Source organism: Hippoglossus hippoglossus, chromosome 15 (genome assembly GCF_009819705.1).
Source record: "Hippoglossus hippoglossus isolate fHipHip1 chromosome 15, fHipHip1.pri, whole genome shotgun sequence".
Lineage (NCBI taxonomy): Eukaryota > Metazoa > Chordata > Actinopteri > Pleuronectiformes > Pleuronectidae > Hippoglossus > Hippoglossus hippoglossus.
The window spans coordinates 24,956,764-24,976,105 of NC_047165.1; the positions used below are offsets into that span (position 1 = coordinate 24,956,764).

General features: G+C 40.3%; 1 protein-coding gene across 1 annotated transcript in view; it reads right to left on the reverse strand.

The window, feature by feature from the left end:
- Window positions 1–18,568, reverse strand: part of LOC117775902 (heterogeneous nuclear ribonucleoprotein L-like) — a 38,823-nt gene extending 20,255 nt beyond the window's left edge. The window contains exons 1-7 of the mRNA XM_034609471.1: window positions 18,136–18,568; window positions 7,006–7,124; window positions 5,830–5,939; window positions 5,121–5,248; window positions 3,608–3,693; window positions 3,415–3,511; window positions 545–617 (exon numbers count right to left, since the gene is read on the reverse strand). Coding sequence (XP_034465362.1) covers window positions 545–617; window positions 3,415–3,511; window positions 3,608–3,693; window positions 5,121–5,248; window positions 5,830–5,939; window positions 7,006–7,124; window positions 18,136–18,342 — 820 coding nt within the window. The 5' untranslated portion in view covers window positions 18,343–18,568. The remainder of the gene's footprint in view (window positions 1–544; window positions 618–3,414; window positions 3,512–3,607; window positions 3,694–5,120; window positions 5,249–5,829; window positions 5,940–7,005; window positions 7,125–18,135) is intronic.
- Between the last annotated feature and the right edge of the window lie 774 nt (window positions 18,569–19,342).

Consider the following 19,342-nt stretch of genomic DNA (forward strand, 5'->3'; position numbering starts at 1 on the left):
ATCCATCTCTTTTTTCTCCCTCCCTCTCTCTCTTTTTGCTTGGTTGCAGAGGGTGAAGATGAAAGAAAGATGCTGTGCATGGTCAGCCTGACGTCCATCCCTCTTTCTCTTTTTTTCTCTCTCCCTCAATGATTCTCTCTCTCTCCCCCATGGTTAGCGCAGATGCAGGCTTGTGAGAGGCCGGTATGAGAGTGTGAAGATTGGTGATGAACAGACAGTAGGCAGACGAGTCTTGGTGTGATGGAGGACTAGGGTCCAGTCTGTTTATGACTACTCTTAATCCGCAGTAAAAGACTGACCCGTAATGACTGAAGATCTGGACACAGTTTCCCTAATGTCTATTGAAAATAGGATCATTTTACTGGTGTAACATGAATCAAGAAAGGCTACAGTGCAGGGTAATGTGCCACCAGTGAGTCCTACCTTCTACATCACAGGATGTTTTGTATTGTTAAAAAGTTGGATTACCCTGAACAATCCAGTGTAGTCTGATTTAAGTGGACAAATGAGAGAGATAAAAAGAGAGAGACGGCACGTATCTTACCTCGTCTGACCAAATACGGTTTAGTGTAGTCCCAGCTCTCATTGTCGTTCTTAATCACATTCAGACGTGTTGGCTGTTGACACAAAGATTAAACAATTGTTCAGGATCCAGTTCAATGTATCAGATATACAGGAGCTGCACTCGTGCTCCACTTGTATTCACTGCACACATAAGTAATATCATCTCTGCCACACTATATTGTTAAGTACTATTTTATGCAGATATACTCAAATCAAATCCTCCAGCATCATCCCAATCCCAAAAAACCAAGGACCACAGGACTTAATGACTACAGACCTACGACCCTGACTTCTGTGGTAATGAAGTCTTTTGAACGCCTTGTTCTGTCCCACCTCGAGGATGTCACCAACCCCCTCCTAGACCCTCTACAGTTCACATACAGAGCCAACATATCTGTAGACGATGCGATAACATGGCTCTCCACTTCATCCTCCAGCACCTGGACTCCCCAGGAACTTAGGCTAGGATCCTGTTTGTGCTCTTCAGCTCTGCATTCAACAATATAATATCTGCTCTGCTTCAAGACAAGCTCTCACAGCTTAGCGTGTCTGACTCTATCTGCAGGTGGATCAGGCTTCCTGATAGGAGGCAGCATGTGAAGCTGAAGAAACATGTCTCTGACCCCCGGACCATTAGCACTGGATCCGCCCAAGTAAAGTGAGCACAGGTCAGCAGGATTGTTGAGGGATCACACCCAGACAGACTCTGACACGTCACGGTACAAACTTTTTGTCATAATAATAATGCAAGTACGGCTCAGAATTCTTGATGTGTGTTCTCCCTCAAGCATCTGGTATTGAGAATTATACTGCTTAAAACATCATCGGTCTCCAGAAAACAAATTCACTAATTCACCCGGTAAAGTATATTGAGCAGCATATATTAAACAAGCCCGGGTTTACTAAAAATATCTTCTAAAAAACAATTTTTACCCTGCATGCCTGCATAGGGAGGGTATTGTACCCTGGCTGCTCCTCCCTCCTCTGTTAAGAGAGTGTGTGAACTCATGTATTCTGATTGGTCGTGGGCGTGGTTTCTACTCTGCAGGTTCCTGGCCTACCTGCAGCTGAGTCTCACGCCGGGTTCACACAGGACGCGGAAGCGCAGCGCCGGTCATCCTGCGATTCCTCTCCGTGATGGAAAACGCACTGCACTTAGGAGACCCGTTGACCCAGTAGTAAAACAGCATATACTTACTTGTGGCTCTAACATTAACTGCAACGGCGTCCCAACACTTATCTTTTTTGGCGTTGTCTTTATACAACATGTTCTGAGGATCATACAACTCCCTGTACTTCTCCACTTCAATTATCAACTTTATGTCATCCATCTTCAAGAATTTCTCCGCTGTTTGCTCCGTGCAATGTCGGGTGTCGGGGGGTAAATGAGGTAGTCACAAGTGACTACGCAACCCTATAGCCACCCCCTCTCTCTGTCTCTCTCTCTGTCTCTCTCTTTCTATCTATATGACTGTAGTGGATGGGCAGAGGGGGACATTTAATTATGTGATTGGGAAAATTGGGAAAATTAAAACTCCAGGACAACAGAAGGGGAATACAAAGTATGGGAATGCATATTTGATAATTTATGTCCTATAAAATATGTCATTTATATCGTTTAAAATCATTTTTCAGTGTGTTTCCTGGCGCGATACGCTCGCGGCAAGTGGAAAAAATAGACTCGACGCCGAAACCATCGGTGCAGGGCGCGAGGCGCCCTTGGCGCTGCGCGGCGCATCGCAGCCTATGTGAACGGCACAATTGAGTAACAGGGGGGCGGAAAGGAGGCGCCTGGCTTTCCTTGGCGCTGCGCTTCCGCGTCCTGTGTGAACCCGGCGTCACTAATCACTTGAAGCAGTCCAAGAAAATGGCCCAAACAAAATAAGCGGTAAGTAGGTTGATTTTCATGTCTTTAGAATACAGCAAGTAAAATCTTTTCTTCAATTTCGACTATATTGATTTCAGTATACAAATGCACAATGAGGTTTGTAAACATGTCAGATACTAAATGAAACTAAGTAGAATACCAAAAAGAACAATACAAATTTACCTTAATAAAAGACATTGCTATTGATGTAAAATGTTCATTGCATGCAGTGTTTTTGCTGAGCGTGTCTGATTATATATGGCTTCAGCAGCTGATAAAGGTATATGATTCCCTCCGATGAGAATCTATGTCTCTCATTAACATACTCATCTGTGTAGGCAAAAGGATTTTGTTGGTCTCTGATGACAATGACAATGTTTGTTGGTGCGTGTCGGTGTGTGTGTGTGTTGATGCGAGCAAGAAAGAGAAAAAAGAGAGCAAGCGGAGTAAGGAGGAGCTGAATGAGTGAATTAATACACAAAGCTATGTAGAAAGATTTGACCAATTTAAGAAAAAACTGTCAGTCATTATGTGGTGGTTCATATCAACATTATGTATAGTTCATGGCACTGAATCCTCTTTCACACTCGGCTGTTGGGTGTACAGACAGCTGTGTGCACTTTGAACACATCTCTCCTGCGACACCATTTCTGATTTGTATGCTGTTTCTCTCATGTTGCAGCGCTTTACTCAGATATGTATTATGTATTGTATATGGGACAACCCCCCAACCACTCCGGCAAATCGCACCTTGTCTATTAGCATCTTATACCAAAAGGTCATTGCTCCATTCCTGTGAAAAAACATTTCATTTTGTTATTAGGCCTTACCTTGATTACTCTAATGTACCACTCACAGACGTTACTAAGAACCTACAATTAATTTATTTGTCCGTCTACCTGGAGAAAACCTTGCAACTGCAGTACATTATTGTCAATATCAACATATGGCTTATGACTATTTATGTGTTTTGCATTTCTTACCCTTGCATATTCAATCTTGAGTGTACAGCAACCAGCGTAGATGTCAGCTCCATTCAGTGCAGCTTTGGCCTTCTGAGCACACTGAACTGACTCAAACCTGGGGGAGTAGCATTAAGGAGAGGAAACGACATATTCCAACACACAAATCTACACAGAACGTAAAGACACGCATTCGCACTTTCACAAAGGATATTCCACCATGGCCTGGATTCCGTTCCGTTTAAAGATAACGATCCTCAGCACACTGCCAATGGGATTACACACAGTGTACAGAACATCCTGGACCAAAATGGAAAAAAAGAGAGAAATTCAATAGTCTCCACAATCTGAAAGTTTCCAAAGCTGCACTGTGTCTTAACATGCATGATGGAAAGGTAGCATCCGCCAAGGCTATCAACCTATTTTGCCATGTTAAGAAAGTGAAAAAAAATTCCTGGATACCCTGTTCACCCAGATCCACATTTAGTGGGCTCTTCCTTGGGTCATGCCTCACCCCTCCACAAAATTTTAATGAAATCGTTTCAGCATTTTTGCATAATCCTGCAAACAGAAAACACTGAGGAAAACATAACCTCCTTGGAGGAGGTCATTAGCTACGGGATGTAACAAGCTCCTTGATTGTAAGTCAATTGGCATATGTCATATGCTGCAGCATGACACTTATGTGGAAAGGGTGGGTAGTTCAGGATCAAAAAAGGACTTATATTTATTTATATGTTGATAAATGACTTGTGAACAAATGTATTAATGTTCGTTTATTGACTAAATTGCTATATTTATGGAGCTTTTTGCCTTATTTTACTGGGTCAAGGCACAAAACATTTCATGGAAAAAGCCTAATGGAGAGGCCAATAGGAGAAGAAAATAGTTTTGGAAATTCTATAGCTAACATGAAAAGGAAAAGCAGCAAGGAAATCCAAATGTGAAAGGAAGGCAAATTCTCCTGTACTTATTGACTGTTTTATGATGTTTTTGTAAACCTCTTTTTGATTTAATTTACTAGATGATGCTTAATATTTCATTGGTATTTCTTTTTATAATTCCACTTTATATTTTCCATTAAAATATCAAATGATATGGTTTAGTCTATCTATCTATAAATTAAATTCTAAGCAAATAATTAATTTTGTATTGTACAATTGATTTCTATTTATGTGTACCCTTGTGGATAAAATACAAAAATACATCCTTTGGATGCTGTGGTTGCATTATCAATGATGTATCCTGGGATCCTTGAGTTTTTCAGGTTTTCTCAAACATCAGACATCCTTTCGCAGACAACCCAGCCATGGGTGATCAGACCCGAGCTCGCATCCCAGCAGCAGTTGACCACATGGCCTCCCTCTTCAGTCAGAGCTACCAGCTGGCTCTTTCTGCAGGATCCCTAGTTGATCTGTTGGTTCTTCTCTTCGCCAACCTCACAATCCTGAGACTGGTCAAGACTTTACAGAGACTGGCTTGAAAAGCCCCGCCATCCCACATTTGCTCACAGCAGGATTTCCAGCCTCCTGAATTACACAGGGGACTTGAGACTGTCCCTTTTCCTTTTGTATTTATTGTCAAAGTTACATTATTATTATTATGATGCAGTATATCCTCAATTGCTCTTGTAGGGGTTAAGATTGTGCTGTAAAAACTGTATCACCAAAAATGTCTAAATATCTAATAATGATATGAGAAAAAAAAGTCCACAAGTGTGTGTTTACCGTGGTTATGGGGTAGAGGGGATTCTGTATGGACAGCAGAAGGACCTTGTTGCCACTGTTGGGGTTGTCAGCATTGGTCGGCCTGGTGATTCTCTTGGATGTGGAGTAATTAAAGTACGCTTGTTGGCCTGATGAACATATGAACATATACAGGATGCTACATATAAGCACATGTATAGTAAGTAATCAGTCTCGTCAGCAAGTTTGAACAATGAAAGCCTGTGGGCTCTATTTAAAAAAATGTTTAAAGTGCATTTAGGATGTGTCCACATGCATTTTTGCAATTTCAACAGTGAACCAGGATTACCACACTGGTAATTACACGGTTGTATGCCTCCGCCAACCAGAGCAGTTTCTTTTTTTAATATAAAAGGTCACTGTAACCTTTACCTTTGACAACTTAAGCACAGTAACATGATGTCATTGTGACCATGACCTTTTGACCTGTGACTTCCAGGCACCAAAATCTAATCAGTTCATCTTTGAGTTCAAGTGAAAGTTTGTAACAAATTTGAAGACATTCCCTCATGTTGATCTTAAGATATCATGTTCAAGAAAAACATAAGCATATTTTGTCAGGCCACCGTGACCTTTGACCTTGGGCTACCAAGATGAAATCCAAGCTCAAGTGAATGTTTGTGCCAAATGTGAACGAATTCTCTGAAGTCGTTTCAGAGATATTGCATTCACAAATGAATGAGAATCAAACCTGCGATGTATACAGGCTCCTTGGCTCCACACGACACACAGCGATCAGCACTCTCCACTGCAGAGAACTCCACCAGGGCCTGACGCTTGAATGGCATCATCATCACATAACTGAGAACACACACAAACATGGGTAACAGGATATACACATATTGTTCATTCAAATCTTTTCCACCTAATGGGATTTCAATAGACTCCACCTCTGCTAGACATACTGCAGCTCTTCCACTCTTCAACGGGCTTTTAAGATTGTAAGGTCTTGACCTCACTATGTGCCTCGAGATTAAGTATGATGTGATTTGGCACTATAAAATAAAATCTCCCATCAGTGGATCGATTTTTAATCCTTAGTACTCAATTCTTCTCAGATCTTGATAGCTATTATTCGTTTTTATGCTGCTCTAAACATTGAACCAAGGGAATTGGCCTTACCGACCACAGTAAGGTAATACAGTAAAAGAGAATAATGAAAGATGAAATAATGTGAGTGAACAGGCCTTTAAAGAACCTCTGCGTGTATGCATGTATGTGTTTGTATGTGTGTCTTTCCCTGTATGCTTTTCTCTGAAGCTCCCTTCAGGAGAGTGAGAGGTTAATGAATACTGCAGGGAGTGTTAATAATGGAGAAGGAGTCATTTTGAGTTGAAACTTCAGTATCACTGTGTTTTCTTTTTTTTACTTCTATATACATTTGCGCCTGTTGTTTCTCTTAAAAAAGTTTATATATTTCAGCATTCTTTATGTTAGAATATAAAAAAAAAGCTAAACCAATAGATTTTAGCTGATGACTAACTCAGCTGTAACCCAGGTTAGGTGAACTAGCTACTCCAAAACTGTCCTATTTAGGGCTGTACAATATCTCATATCCCAAAAATAAATAATTTCATATCCAGATAACAATGTTTATCATTAGTCATCACTCAGAATTTTGTCGACAGCATCATGTTGAAAAATATTCCAGTGAAGTGTTATCAGTGTCACAGTGAAATTAGCAATAAAGAATAACAAGAACAGATATTTTTACCACAGGGGTCCTCATCAAATCTACGCTAGGGTTCATGTACGGTAGGTTCCAGACACCCACAATTAAAAGAGAGGATACATTGTTTGAGATGGGATGAACATATACAACTTTCTCTCTTGCTCACACACACACAAACGCTGGTTGTTGTCTTACCATATGGCTCCAAACTTCTCAAGGGCATCTATCAGATCTGCTTCCACAACAGCCTCGCAGAGACCCCTGACATGGACCACAGGACTGGGAGATATACGGTGTGAGTCCTCGCTATTATTCTGCAACACACAGTTAACTAAAGTTACACACATTACACATCAGGCTGATCTGCAGCTTTCAGCGTCTACACAGAAGTCTCTGGCATAGAGTGCCTGGCACAGTGGTACAGTCCTAGTTAGGGATGTCATGATATTGAATTTTGGGGTCACGATTATTGTCAGAGGAAATATCACGGTTTCCCGGTTTTCAAAATTATCGATGCAATAGCAGGAAAAAGGTTACAGGTTATAGGTATTGGTTACCTATGCTAGATGAGTTTCCGCTTCAGCTTGCTTTTCAGGTGAGTTCATGCTTTGACTGTGTGCAGCCACCTTCCTTATGACGCGTCGCCCCAGCCCTATATTGAACGTATCACATTTATAAATCAAACCAAATTCGACACAGCACTTCCCTGGGCCTTTCACGAACATTTCTGGAATGGGTAGATTGTGTTATACAGTATCTTTTTCTTCCTCATCTCCATGTTCAAAGCCAGCAGTGTAGTCTGAAAATATCATCTCTCCCTCTGTGCTGCAGCCTACAGAACACCCACATCCGCCATTTTCTCACTTCACTAAGTCTAAAATGCTGCTTCAGGATCAGGGCAGAAGCAGCGGTTGGTTTGTACCTTGCTCGAATTTCCTGTGTCTTCCCTCCACATTCCTGCTGAACTGCACTCACTTAAATAAACACCAACACTCATCCCAAGTTATTAGGACCTGATCAGTACATGAAGTTAACTTCGAGTTTGTTTGATTTACTGGAGAGTTTTTGAGGCTGCATTTAACATAATGAAATATGAGTGGTCAACATTTTGTGCGCGCTCAGTACAACACAAGATGTGGCGCACACAGAAGACTTGAGTTTTAAAGTGACCGCAGGATCCGGATACATGATCCAACACCATCAATTAAAATACATGATTGTAAGTTTGTCATCTAAATCATAACCACTCTATCCTGTTTACCGAGCTGGTTACATATAGCCTGTGCAAAATTATTCAACAGTCCATTATATTTATTGTTTTGGTTGTGTGTGTGGTTTATTTTATTTATGCTTAATGTATTGAAGATATTATAATATTTTTAATTCTAATTCAAATGTCAGACAGAAGAATTGAAAAGTTCATTGCTCTTTGAAAGGGATGCAGGATTATGCTCTCATATTAAAATTTTTTCAGGGAAATGATATTGTTTCAAAATGATGACAATATCGTTTATCACAATAATTTCTGCGACAATATATCATCCAACAAAATGTTGTATACATTATTGATATTTTCAATAATGCACCAAGTTAGAGGTTTCCTTGCAGTTTACAGCTTTAAAATTTCTTTCATATTCAAGCAAAATTGGTATTGTAGACTGTAGGGCTGGACGATAAAACGACAGCGATAATTATCGTGATATAACTTTTCCTCAAGAGCAATTCAAGACAGGTCGATATGACGTTGATATAACTCATCCCATCGATGTTTTGACAGACAACACGAACAGCCAATGATAATGAGAATAGCACCGTGCCTTACTAATCATGTGGCTGGAATAGAGTTACAGCCACGGCAGGTTAGGTTGACGCACACAGCACAGAGCGTAGGAGCAGCAGCACATGTGCACATTTTTGGGCCTGCGCTCACTTTACACTTTAACAACAAACACCATCACTGATCACAAGTTATTAGGACACGTACAGGACTGACATTTACTTTGTGTTTGTTTGATTCACTCTAGAATTTAAGAGACAAACGTTTAAACCTGCTACACAAAACGAGACGTAACGTGACGCACACAGTCAGGACATCAGGGTGGAAGTGACCAGAATGATCCAGAGCTATGATCTGACATCATCGATTAATAACTATTTTAGAATATAGAACTAGATGGTGAATATCCCATGTGATTATCAGTTTGTGTGAGAAGAGATGAGCACACACACACACACACACACACACACACACACACACACACACACACACACACACACACACACACACACACACACACACACACAGACTCCTGCAGACAGAAGTTCCTCCCACAGATTACAATATAACACAGTGTTTTAACTTCTTTGTTGCAAAAGAAGTGATACCCTGTTTATCCAGGAACATAAATATGAATTCTGCAGGTTTTATAAAGATCAGTTCTAAGTGTGAGTGATTAGAAAACATCAGAGGAGCAGAGTCACTTGTTGACCTGCGGATTAATGCACCTCAGTGCAGTGGAGCTTATTTGATTTAAATTGCGATATATATCGATATCGACTGATATCGCCCAGCCCTAGCAGACTGACATATCCCTAACTGAATCAATTCGAAACCTTGTGAATCAGAATCAAATCAATTTGGGGAATCAGTGGCAATACCCAGCCCTAATCAGCATGTACTTAAAGTAACACAAGTAAAAGTGCAGGTTAGCCAATTTCAGAATAATACATGACACGAATCTCATGTGGACACAGTAGAGGACCTGATTAGAAGAAGTCTTGAGGGAACAATAGCTTGGAGGAGGTTGATGCCAAGGAGGCTGAACAGATGTGTTTCAGTCAGGGCAAAAGAGCTAGAAGGCCCAACTACAAGAGTTAGTCTTCAGAGGAAGTTCCTTGTTTACTGGTTTTGTTGTGGATGTTATTGTTTAGTACATTTTCTATTTATTACCAATACATTTATCAGTAAAACAGTTAAGATGGGAAAATAACTCCAATAATTGTGCTGGTGCCCCTAAATCTTTCAGTAAGGAGTACCAGTGCTACTAGTGGAAAAGGTTAGTCTAGAGCCCTATATGTGACTTTTATATAAGTTTGAATGATTTACTTCACTGGTGTTATTTCATGCATTGCATGCTATTTTAAGCACAATCTCCAAAGTTTACAAATTTCATTTGGAAAGTGATTATCTTACTGTTGCTGCCATAATAGAGATCATTTGAGGTCCCTAGCTGTTGTGGCAGCAGGTAACTCCTTGGTAGCTGTTTCCCTTTGCTCCTCAATCTCTGTGTTAAGCTTAACTAGTTTAGTTAAGCTTACACACTGTGAGAGTTGCGTTCTGCTGGGTTCTGCTCAGCAAAGTTCAGCTTGCTAGAATCGACCTGACTTCTGACAATTTGGGGGCAGAAACCAAGGTGAGTCACAAGCCCTATTACAATTGGTCACTTTCAACACAATTACTGCCACAACAACACTGTGTAAACTTATGTTTGCAACAGGATCATTGAGGCAGAGTTAGTGGACAGCACAATGGCAGCGGCGACATTGGAAGATTTACATGTAAGTGACACTGATAGATTGCTTTGTTTAATCTGCTGTTCAGTGATCACTCTTGAACAAAATAAATTAGTTTTCCAAACACAGAAAGAAAAACAGACTATGTTTGTTCTCTTTTTGTGATGACTCCAATAACTTAAGTTTAAGGTTAAGTTATGACCATGATCAATAATGAGAACCAGCTTCCTCAGTTTATTTTTTTCTGTATAATATTTAAGAAGATGTGTTGATGATCACTATATGATTGTAATATGTCAACACAATTTTATTTTCTCTCCCTTGTAGAGATGAGGTGCTTGCTATGTTTTTGTGTATTTGCAACATTCCCTCTGTGATTTGATACACTCCGAAGGAACTTTTAGATATGAGACAATCCACTAGTCAGACCTTTTCCCCCATTTTCACTGAACTGAAAGTTTTACTGTACTTCTGGTTGGAGGAGCAGCATCTCTCTCTGGAATGTGCAGCAGAAGCTGAAAAGGTAAACGAGCTGGTGAACTTGGTAAGAAGCAGCAGGGATTTCTAACTGCGTTCCTGTCAATACATCTGGTGATAGAAAAACTGCTGCTGCAGATTGCCCGCCCACTGCTTTACTGAAACCTGATCCAGTAAGCACATCCAAGACACTGCATTACACCTATACCCGGCTTTCAACTTTTTCTAGTGGAAAGTGCAATGGCACTGACAGGAAAAATGAGGTGAGATGTAGACATCTTCATAAACCATTTTATTCACTGCGGGAGTTCCGCTTGTTTATTCTGGTCAATGTTTACATCCCATCTCAGGCCTGGCTGACCAGCATTTGACATGTCATGACCGGTTAGAAATCAAAATACAGTCTAGAAGTGCATCAGAACATATGAAGTAGTTTGTCTCCTGATCTAGCAGAGGGATATATAACCAAAATCCAAGGACCATGGCACATGGGACTCACAGTGTAAAAAGGCAGGTATATTTTGTAGTGTCAGCAGTGGATACAAAATAACTACCAAAAAAACTAAAACAAAACAAAAAACTTGGGATATAGTTACAATCTGAAGTTATTAAGAAATATTGTAAAGAGGTGGCGGGGTGTCCTACTTTAGTGGTGGTGGACCACGATCGATTTGCAAACAGAAATATGCACTGATACCTAAAATATAATGGTAATTCAAATCTTACCATACAACGGTAGATTAACAAAAACTGATTCTTTTGCACAAGCATGTCAGTGATCAAGTGTGCGTAAGAGTGTTCTTGAGTGTAAGTAGATTCTGTTCTTACCTAAGGAGAAATCCCAGATAAGAAAACATTGGTGAATGTCTGAATCTTCGTAAAAACTGTGCAGAAGTCTGCCCAGACATCTGACCTACACATAAGAACAAGTCTGCAGGACAGCCTTCTTCCACTTGCACTATATCATGAAAATCACTAAAAGATGCTGAGAAACTAGTCCATGTATTTGTTACCTCTAGACTGGACTATTGCAATCCTTATTATCAGGAGGTCCCAGTAAGTCTGTGGTCCAAAATGCTGCAGCACAAGTTCTAACAGAAACTAGAAGAAGATATCATATCACTCATCACACAACAAAATATTATTTACATGAAAGGGCATTTGATTTGTTTGTATTTAAAAACGTATTCATTTACATTGAGTTAAAGTACATGTCACAGAGCATAATGGTGATTTTTATATTCTTTTCATAAGCTCTTATTATTATTTAAATTTATATACTGTATATTCATTCATTCAGTCCATCCTGACTCTACTTGCTTACTTTCTCTCTTTCTCTCTCTCCCTCTCTTGCACTGACACCAAGACCCACACCGACACTAACTCAGCTGACATCCTCTGACTTGCTACAATTTAAACATTGATTTGTTTGAAATCACTGCCACAATACCAGCACTGATCACTGCATGATGATTGATACTTTTCTTAAATGGTAAATCTTAACTGCTTGGATTGATTTTGTTATTCAGCTTCTCCTGAGCTTGCGCACGTGCAAAAAAACCTCAGTCGGCCGTGGGTGATAGGAACATTTGAGCATATTGCTCAACCCTAGCATTTTCTATATTTTTGTAATTTCTTAAGATAAGTGATAAGTTTGTTCAATCAGAGAATCATTGAAGTATATTTCAAATATTACATACCTGTATTACATAACATATCACTATTTCAATATTCTAAGTGGGTGCAGTAGTTATCATTGGGCCCTTATGCAAGAACATTTTCGGATTGATATCCTGAATTTCTTTAATATTTTAAGTATAGTAAGTAGGTAGGTAAGTTCCTACGAACATGCCGTGTCTGATTCAACAGATTCAACAAACTCCAACTTCAGAAAAGTTTGTAAATGTATGCGATAAATTAGGGGTGGGCGATGTATCGAATGTACTCGATGTATTGCGGCTTGTACCACATGCGATGTATAAAATGACTATATCTCGACCATCGTGTATAAATTGTCACGTGAATGTTTTAAGTCGTAAGCATGAAATTCTCTTTAAGTTTAGCTCTGGCGTATTTTTTTTCAGGAGCGGAGGGAAGAGACTCAGAGAGCATGAGAGAGAGAAAGAGAAGAGTCCCAGCAAGTTTACGAGAGTTCAGAGACGGTTATTGACAGTTTGTTCATATTCTGTCTGAACGCTGAATCGAACAAATCATTGAGTGGCGTTCACTCCAGCGAGAGTAGACGCCTGTGTGTGTGTGTGTCTGTGCTCGGTTTACACCCTATGGTTTACACACAGGTCCCGGGGCTCCACACCGACTCACCCACTCACTCACTGTGAGCTCAGAGGCGCATTCACGTGAAGCAGCCGGTCAGTGACTTTGTTGAAGAACAGTAGAAACCAACAGTGAAAACACAGTTTCCTCTATGAACCACAGCTGCTCAATGATCAGAAGGCAAGCCCTGACATTTATATTCGACTGGAAACAAGGTCATTTACACCATGTTAAGCCTAAATGTCTCCTGATAGCTTCCGACAAGGTGCATTCAGTGTCTGTCGGAAATGCTAACGTCCGCTAACTTAGCCACTTCCTGTGGACTTTTATAAATGTAAAATTTGTACCATGATTTAGAGGAGATTTCAAATTATCGAGATATATATCGTGTATCGCAATATAGCCTAAAAATATTGCAATATTTGTTGTAGGCCATATTGCCCAGCCCTACGGTAAATGCCATCTGTGTGTATTTGAGTGAACCTGCATCAGGATAGTAAATTAGCATAATTCATGTTTCAAAGAATAAAGAACCTTTTACCAGCATCAGTAAGTAGAGTGGTGTTAATGCTGTGTAAGCTGTGGGTTGCACTGTCACTATAACAAATGGTTGAAAAAACTGATCTTGCCACAGCGAGGCAATCAATGACTGAAATAGGAGGAGGTAAATGGAAAGTGTCCGTCACTGATATGGATGAAAAAATATGTGCAATAATAGGTGATGTTACACTTGCATGTTTTCTGCTGGTGCTAGATCAAGCAATGGATCACCTATGTTCATTGCAATATTATACAATATAAAGCAAGCTAAAACAATTTGACCATCTTCTTTTGCATTGTAGAACACACCAATGAGTCATGAGTGAAAATGACGCTCATTGTATGGACATTCCTGTCTTATATGTAGGTTGAGTAGAGGTGTTGTGAGGCAGGAGTACAAGCAAAATTATCATTGTAACTGACCACTAACTTTTAAGTTTATGCATTTTGTTTACGTGATGATCTATTATTTGTGTTGGGTTTATTTTGTTATACATATTCTCCTAAGTATGTATTTTGTTATTTAAATTTGTAATATGTTGTCCTTCAATTTGGTGACTCACCCCTCGTAATTGCCTGTAGCTTTTGCGGATGGGGCAGATATCATTGCATGAGAAATCACTTGCTCCGAGTAAATTAGAGACTTCAGCCCAATCCTATTTCACCCCTTCTCCCTACCCCTACCCTTGGTTTTCGAGGGTTATATTGCCCCTTGAAATGGAGCTATAAGGGTTGTATAAAGGTGGTGGTTGAAATCTTCCCCTACGAATTGGGACAGCACTTCAAGAAGCCGTGACATCATCAGTAGTCGTGGAGAAAACCCGACACGTCATCAGTAGTCATTGATGTAAACAGACGAGACAAAAAGTGTTGTCACTAATAACATTGTTGAGATCTTAAATAAACCAATGCTATTGCTTGCTGTTACTAGTAACAAAACTATAAAATTCTAATAACATCTATGCAAAGGATGTTAAAATGGGAGGGATGTGACATGAAATGATGTGAAAATGAGGGATCATGCAATGCACGTTGTGAAAAAAATGGCCTTAATAAATTTAATTTATATTAAAGTAAGATATTACATTATTATGGTAAGTTTTAAATCCTTATTAATGGAGAAAATACTACAATTGTGGGTCTCTCTCCCAGCTTCCCGGGGATTCTCGTAGCCCTTGGTTTTAAGTGAGTCTGATAAATCTCAGTTTAGAGGGCTGTACAGCCCTAACACTTGGCCCTACCCCGCTGTCCCAACAAGAATTGAGACAGCCTATGCCAACACATGAACACACACAACGAAGGGGAAGGGCTAAGGGGTAAGGAGTAGGGGTGAAATAGGATCGGGCCTTCGTGTTTGAGTTTGATACATATAACACATAACACCTGCTGCACATCGGCATCTTGAGGATTGCAGCAGTGGAAACGGTAGGACAGCAGCAACAATATTGTTGTTGTGGAGATTACTTTGCTGTGGAAAAGCATTTTTGAGGACCTTAGGATGCTTAAAAAACGTAAACATTCATTTAGAGAGAGTCAACTTGTTTCCTCTAGGATCTATTTAGCAGTGTGGGCAGGCCGACTAGCTTAAACTTTGTTTTCAACAACCTGTCTCATTTTCAGACAATGAAATTTGTCAGACTTTTTTTTTGTTGTATTTTACATGATCCAGTTCATCCGGCACCAACAATTGTTCTGAGTGACTGCATGAACCAATTCTCTCCTGGAGAGCAAGTCATCACTGTGAAGATGGATGGCGTTTAGATGCTTCTTGATAATGACAGCGTGGAGATCTCCCTTGCCCTGGCAGCTGCCTTTATATAAAATTTGTCATGTTGAGTACTGTGGTGGCAATTTCTATTGTATAATAATACACACATAACATTGTCTCTCGGAAAGTTAAATTCTAACACCTGCAGGTGGGCTCACCCCACACAGCCACCTATTGTAACGTGTATAGAATGAGCACAGAGCATCCTCCTCAGATTCTTATACATCATAAGCCCCTCCCTGCGAGGAGCAAAAGGTATTCTTCAGCCTCTTGATGTCTGACCAGGGTGGGCAGACTTCCTGTCCCCCTCTCTGTGCGAAACCCCTGGTGTGACTTCTGGTGTGAGACAATCTGTCTCCGAGATCCCCTATCTTCATTTACAACATCAAAAGACCCCAGTCCTGTATACAATGCAGAATCCCCTTACCTATCTATATCAAACACACTGAGTAAACCCCTACAGTGACCATTTGCCCAGTCACACATGTGGGGGACCATAAACTTCCTTCTGCAACTCTCCTAGTTAAGTCACAGAAAACATTTGTTCATACTTCTTGTAAATACATATCTGTTCTTCTATTAAACATTACACAAATACAAAATCTGCCAGTACAGTACCCAAAAACTTGAGAAAGACAATGCCCTTTCTGGATGCCTTGTGGTGTCCTGGATGGCTACTTAAGATGTTCAAGCTTACTTGTTTAAATTGAAAGGCCACGCAGTATGTTGCTCTTACATATGTTGTAATGAAAAGCTAAAACTGTTTTTCTGATTGCCAACACAATGGGAAAAATGCTGTTCTCAAGGTAAGGTCTATTTTCATTGTGAGGTTGAACTACTAATTAAAATGTTACTCTTAAAAATAAAACACTGCACTCAATTGCTTTTTCAATTTAATTTGTTCAAATAATTAATAATAATTTTCATTTCATTGTGCTGTAGAATTTCTGAGGGGAAAACATGAAGGGTTTCCCTGAGGAACAAGAATTTGGTTTAGACAAGTGGATCGTACAGAAGCCAACATTGCACAACTGCTATCGGACATGTAGCTGGTAGCACATCGAACATGCCGATTCGTTTGACACGGCATCGCCAGAGTGATATCCCACTAATATTGGGAATAACATTAACATTAGTGGGACAAGGAATAAATGAGTTCTGTGCAAACCCAGCTCCCCGGGGCATTAAAGCTGCCACCTGGAAATAATTCAGACCGTGTCAAAGCAACAACAAGCGACACAGGTGTTTTATAGCAGCCGACATGCGACAGTTCTCTGTTGCTGAGAATTCAGGGTTCAAACCATAGAGAGTATGTACAGCTTCAAACACACACTGAAAGTAATCGAGCGCTGTTAAGTTCCCTCTCGTCCGCATTTCAGCTAGTGAGTCACACCAGCCCTTTATAAACCTCTGTCCCTAGAGTGAGAGTGTTCTCCACAGCGGAGACATTGTTAGTGCCAGCAGAGCATCAAACCCTCTCTGCAAACTATGTGGTGGTAAAAATTAAAATACATATATTTAATAATGATAATCATACAATACAATAACGGTGCAGTTTACATGCTGCACCTGAATGGTGCATTATTTTTTAAACAATTTTTATTTATTTACTTATAAGAGTGTTTATTTTGTTATTTTACTTTTACTTACAGAGTTAACCAGGGTTGAATTAAAAAAAATAAGTCTAAACCGAGGTACGTACCGAACTGTGATTTTTGTGTACCATTACACCCCTAATAGACAGACAGACAGACAGACAGACAGACAGACAGATAGACAGATAGACAGATAGATAGATAGATAGATAGATAGACAGACAGATAGATAGATAGATAGATAGATAGATAGACAGACAGATAGATAGATAGATAGATAGATAGACAGATAGATAATGTATTGATCCCGAGGGAATTTTAGTTTAAGAACCTCTTTTGGTTTTGTAAAGCACCCAATTGAACTTTTTCTTCAGGGAACTCATAAACAAATAGTTCTTTGTGCAACCTGAAATTGTTGTTGCTTAAACTCATTATATAATTTTCCTTTGAAGAGAACCAGCAGAGAACCACTTTTGGTTCTAAATTTAACCTTTTTTTAAGGGTGTATCTCCAAGATTACTGAATACAATGAAACAGATTTCCATTAGATTTTGTGGAGGGGTGAGGCATGGCCCAACAAAGAAACAATTTTAATAATATGAAGTGATAAAGTGTGTGTGTGATCGTTTATTACTCATGTTAGATGGACAGGAAGGGGACATGTCTTCCATGGGGACAAAAGACAAGTCACCTTGAGGTGAAGACATGCTTTAAGATTAGATAAGGTGAGGTTTATGGTAAATGTAAATTATCCGTATTTATGTAAAGCTTTTCTAGTTTTGATGACCACGCAAAGCGCTTTACGTATTGCCATTCACCTGTCCACACACACATTCACACAGCATTTATGTGCAGCACTTAACCACACAACACAAATACACTGTCGGCACAGCCATCAGGGGGCAATTTGGGGGTCAATATCTTACGTAAGGACAATATGGCACGCGGAGTGGGGAGATCGACCACCCCCATCTTAAGGATAAGGGCAGGCAAAAAGTAGTTATGGTTATGGTTACAGTATGGTTATTATAACGCGTGTGCGACTCGTGACAGGGAGGAGGTTGCTCGCTCACCCCCATAATGACAGTAGCAGTAAACAGCGCCCTCCGTGATGCTGTGCGTCAGGGTATCACCAGATTCTATTGTTGCGCTCCTTACCCTCCGTCCTGCTCCGTATTCGATGCAGCTCCACCGGGCCCGGGTTTCCACCACGGAATCTGCGTTACCAGGCAGCGAACCGGAGTCCGAATCCTCCCCCTCCTCCAGCTCATCTTCCCCCTCCTCCCTCTCCTCCGTTTTCAGCCGCTTTGCCGCCCTTCCGTACTCCCCTTCGTCATCCTGGCCGGCTCCTTCTACCGTCGACATGTTGGCGGGTGCGGTGGACCTGTTGGAAAACGGGACTGGAGCTGGTCAGGCTGATGCGTCCATGTCAAATGCAGTGTTTTCGTGTCTCTGTTTGACTGCACCTGTCCCCGTCCTTGCTGTCGTTCTCCCACACCACTGATTTTCTGTGCAGAGGTGTGAGTGGATAAATCCCACCCCGTGCTGTTCTCTTATTGGTCAGTGTGGTCCTTTACCTTGGATGTATGGCGTGCGATTGGCCGGAGTGGATGTGCGCTCTGCAGAGGAGTGCGCAGAGAGGGGAAGCAGATAAAGGAATGGAGGGCTAGATAAAATTGGAGGAGACACTTAAAATGTTGGGCATGGGAAAAAACAAGACAATAACCGTTAATTTGCAGTTATATTAACAGATAATTGACCTTGTTATCACATCAGAATATTGTTAGGCCTTATTACAGACGCCCACCCTACTGAAAGATCACTGAACAGAGTTCTAATTTAAAGTTCACAATGGCTACCGCAAGAGGCGTAATGTATGGAAGCCCATTTCCGCCACTGTGATGAAGAAAATACAAATCCTGTATCTCATAATTATGACTTAGTATCTCATAATTATGAGATAGTATCTCATTATTATGACTTACTATCTCATTATTATGACGTACTACCTCATTATTATGACTTAGTATCTCATAATTATGCCTTAGTATCAGCATAAACAACACATGTCTGTGTCCAATATTTGTCAAGAACATAATGCAGAAAAGAGGCTTAGGTCTCATTTTGACATTGTGAAATTCATAAATAGATCAATCTTAACAATAAAGAAAACATGCTCTCAACCAACTGTGACTCCATTTGTATTCCCCTGGCCAGAGCAATTTGAACAGGGCCATTAAAACACAGCGAAATATACAATCTCCACTACAAATACACATAATATCAATAACCAATAACACACAATAATCCATGAAACAAACGTGTTGCAAATAGCACAAACAACAGAAACTTAAGAGTGAAAAGA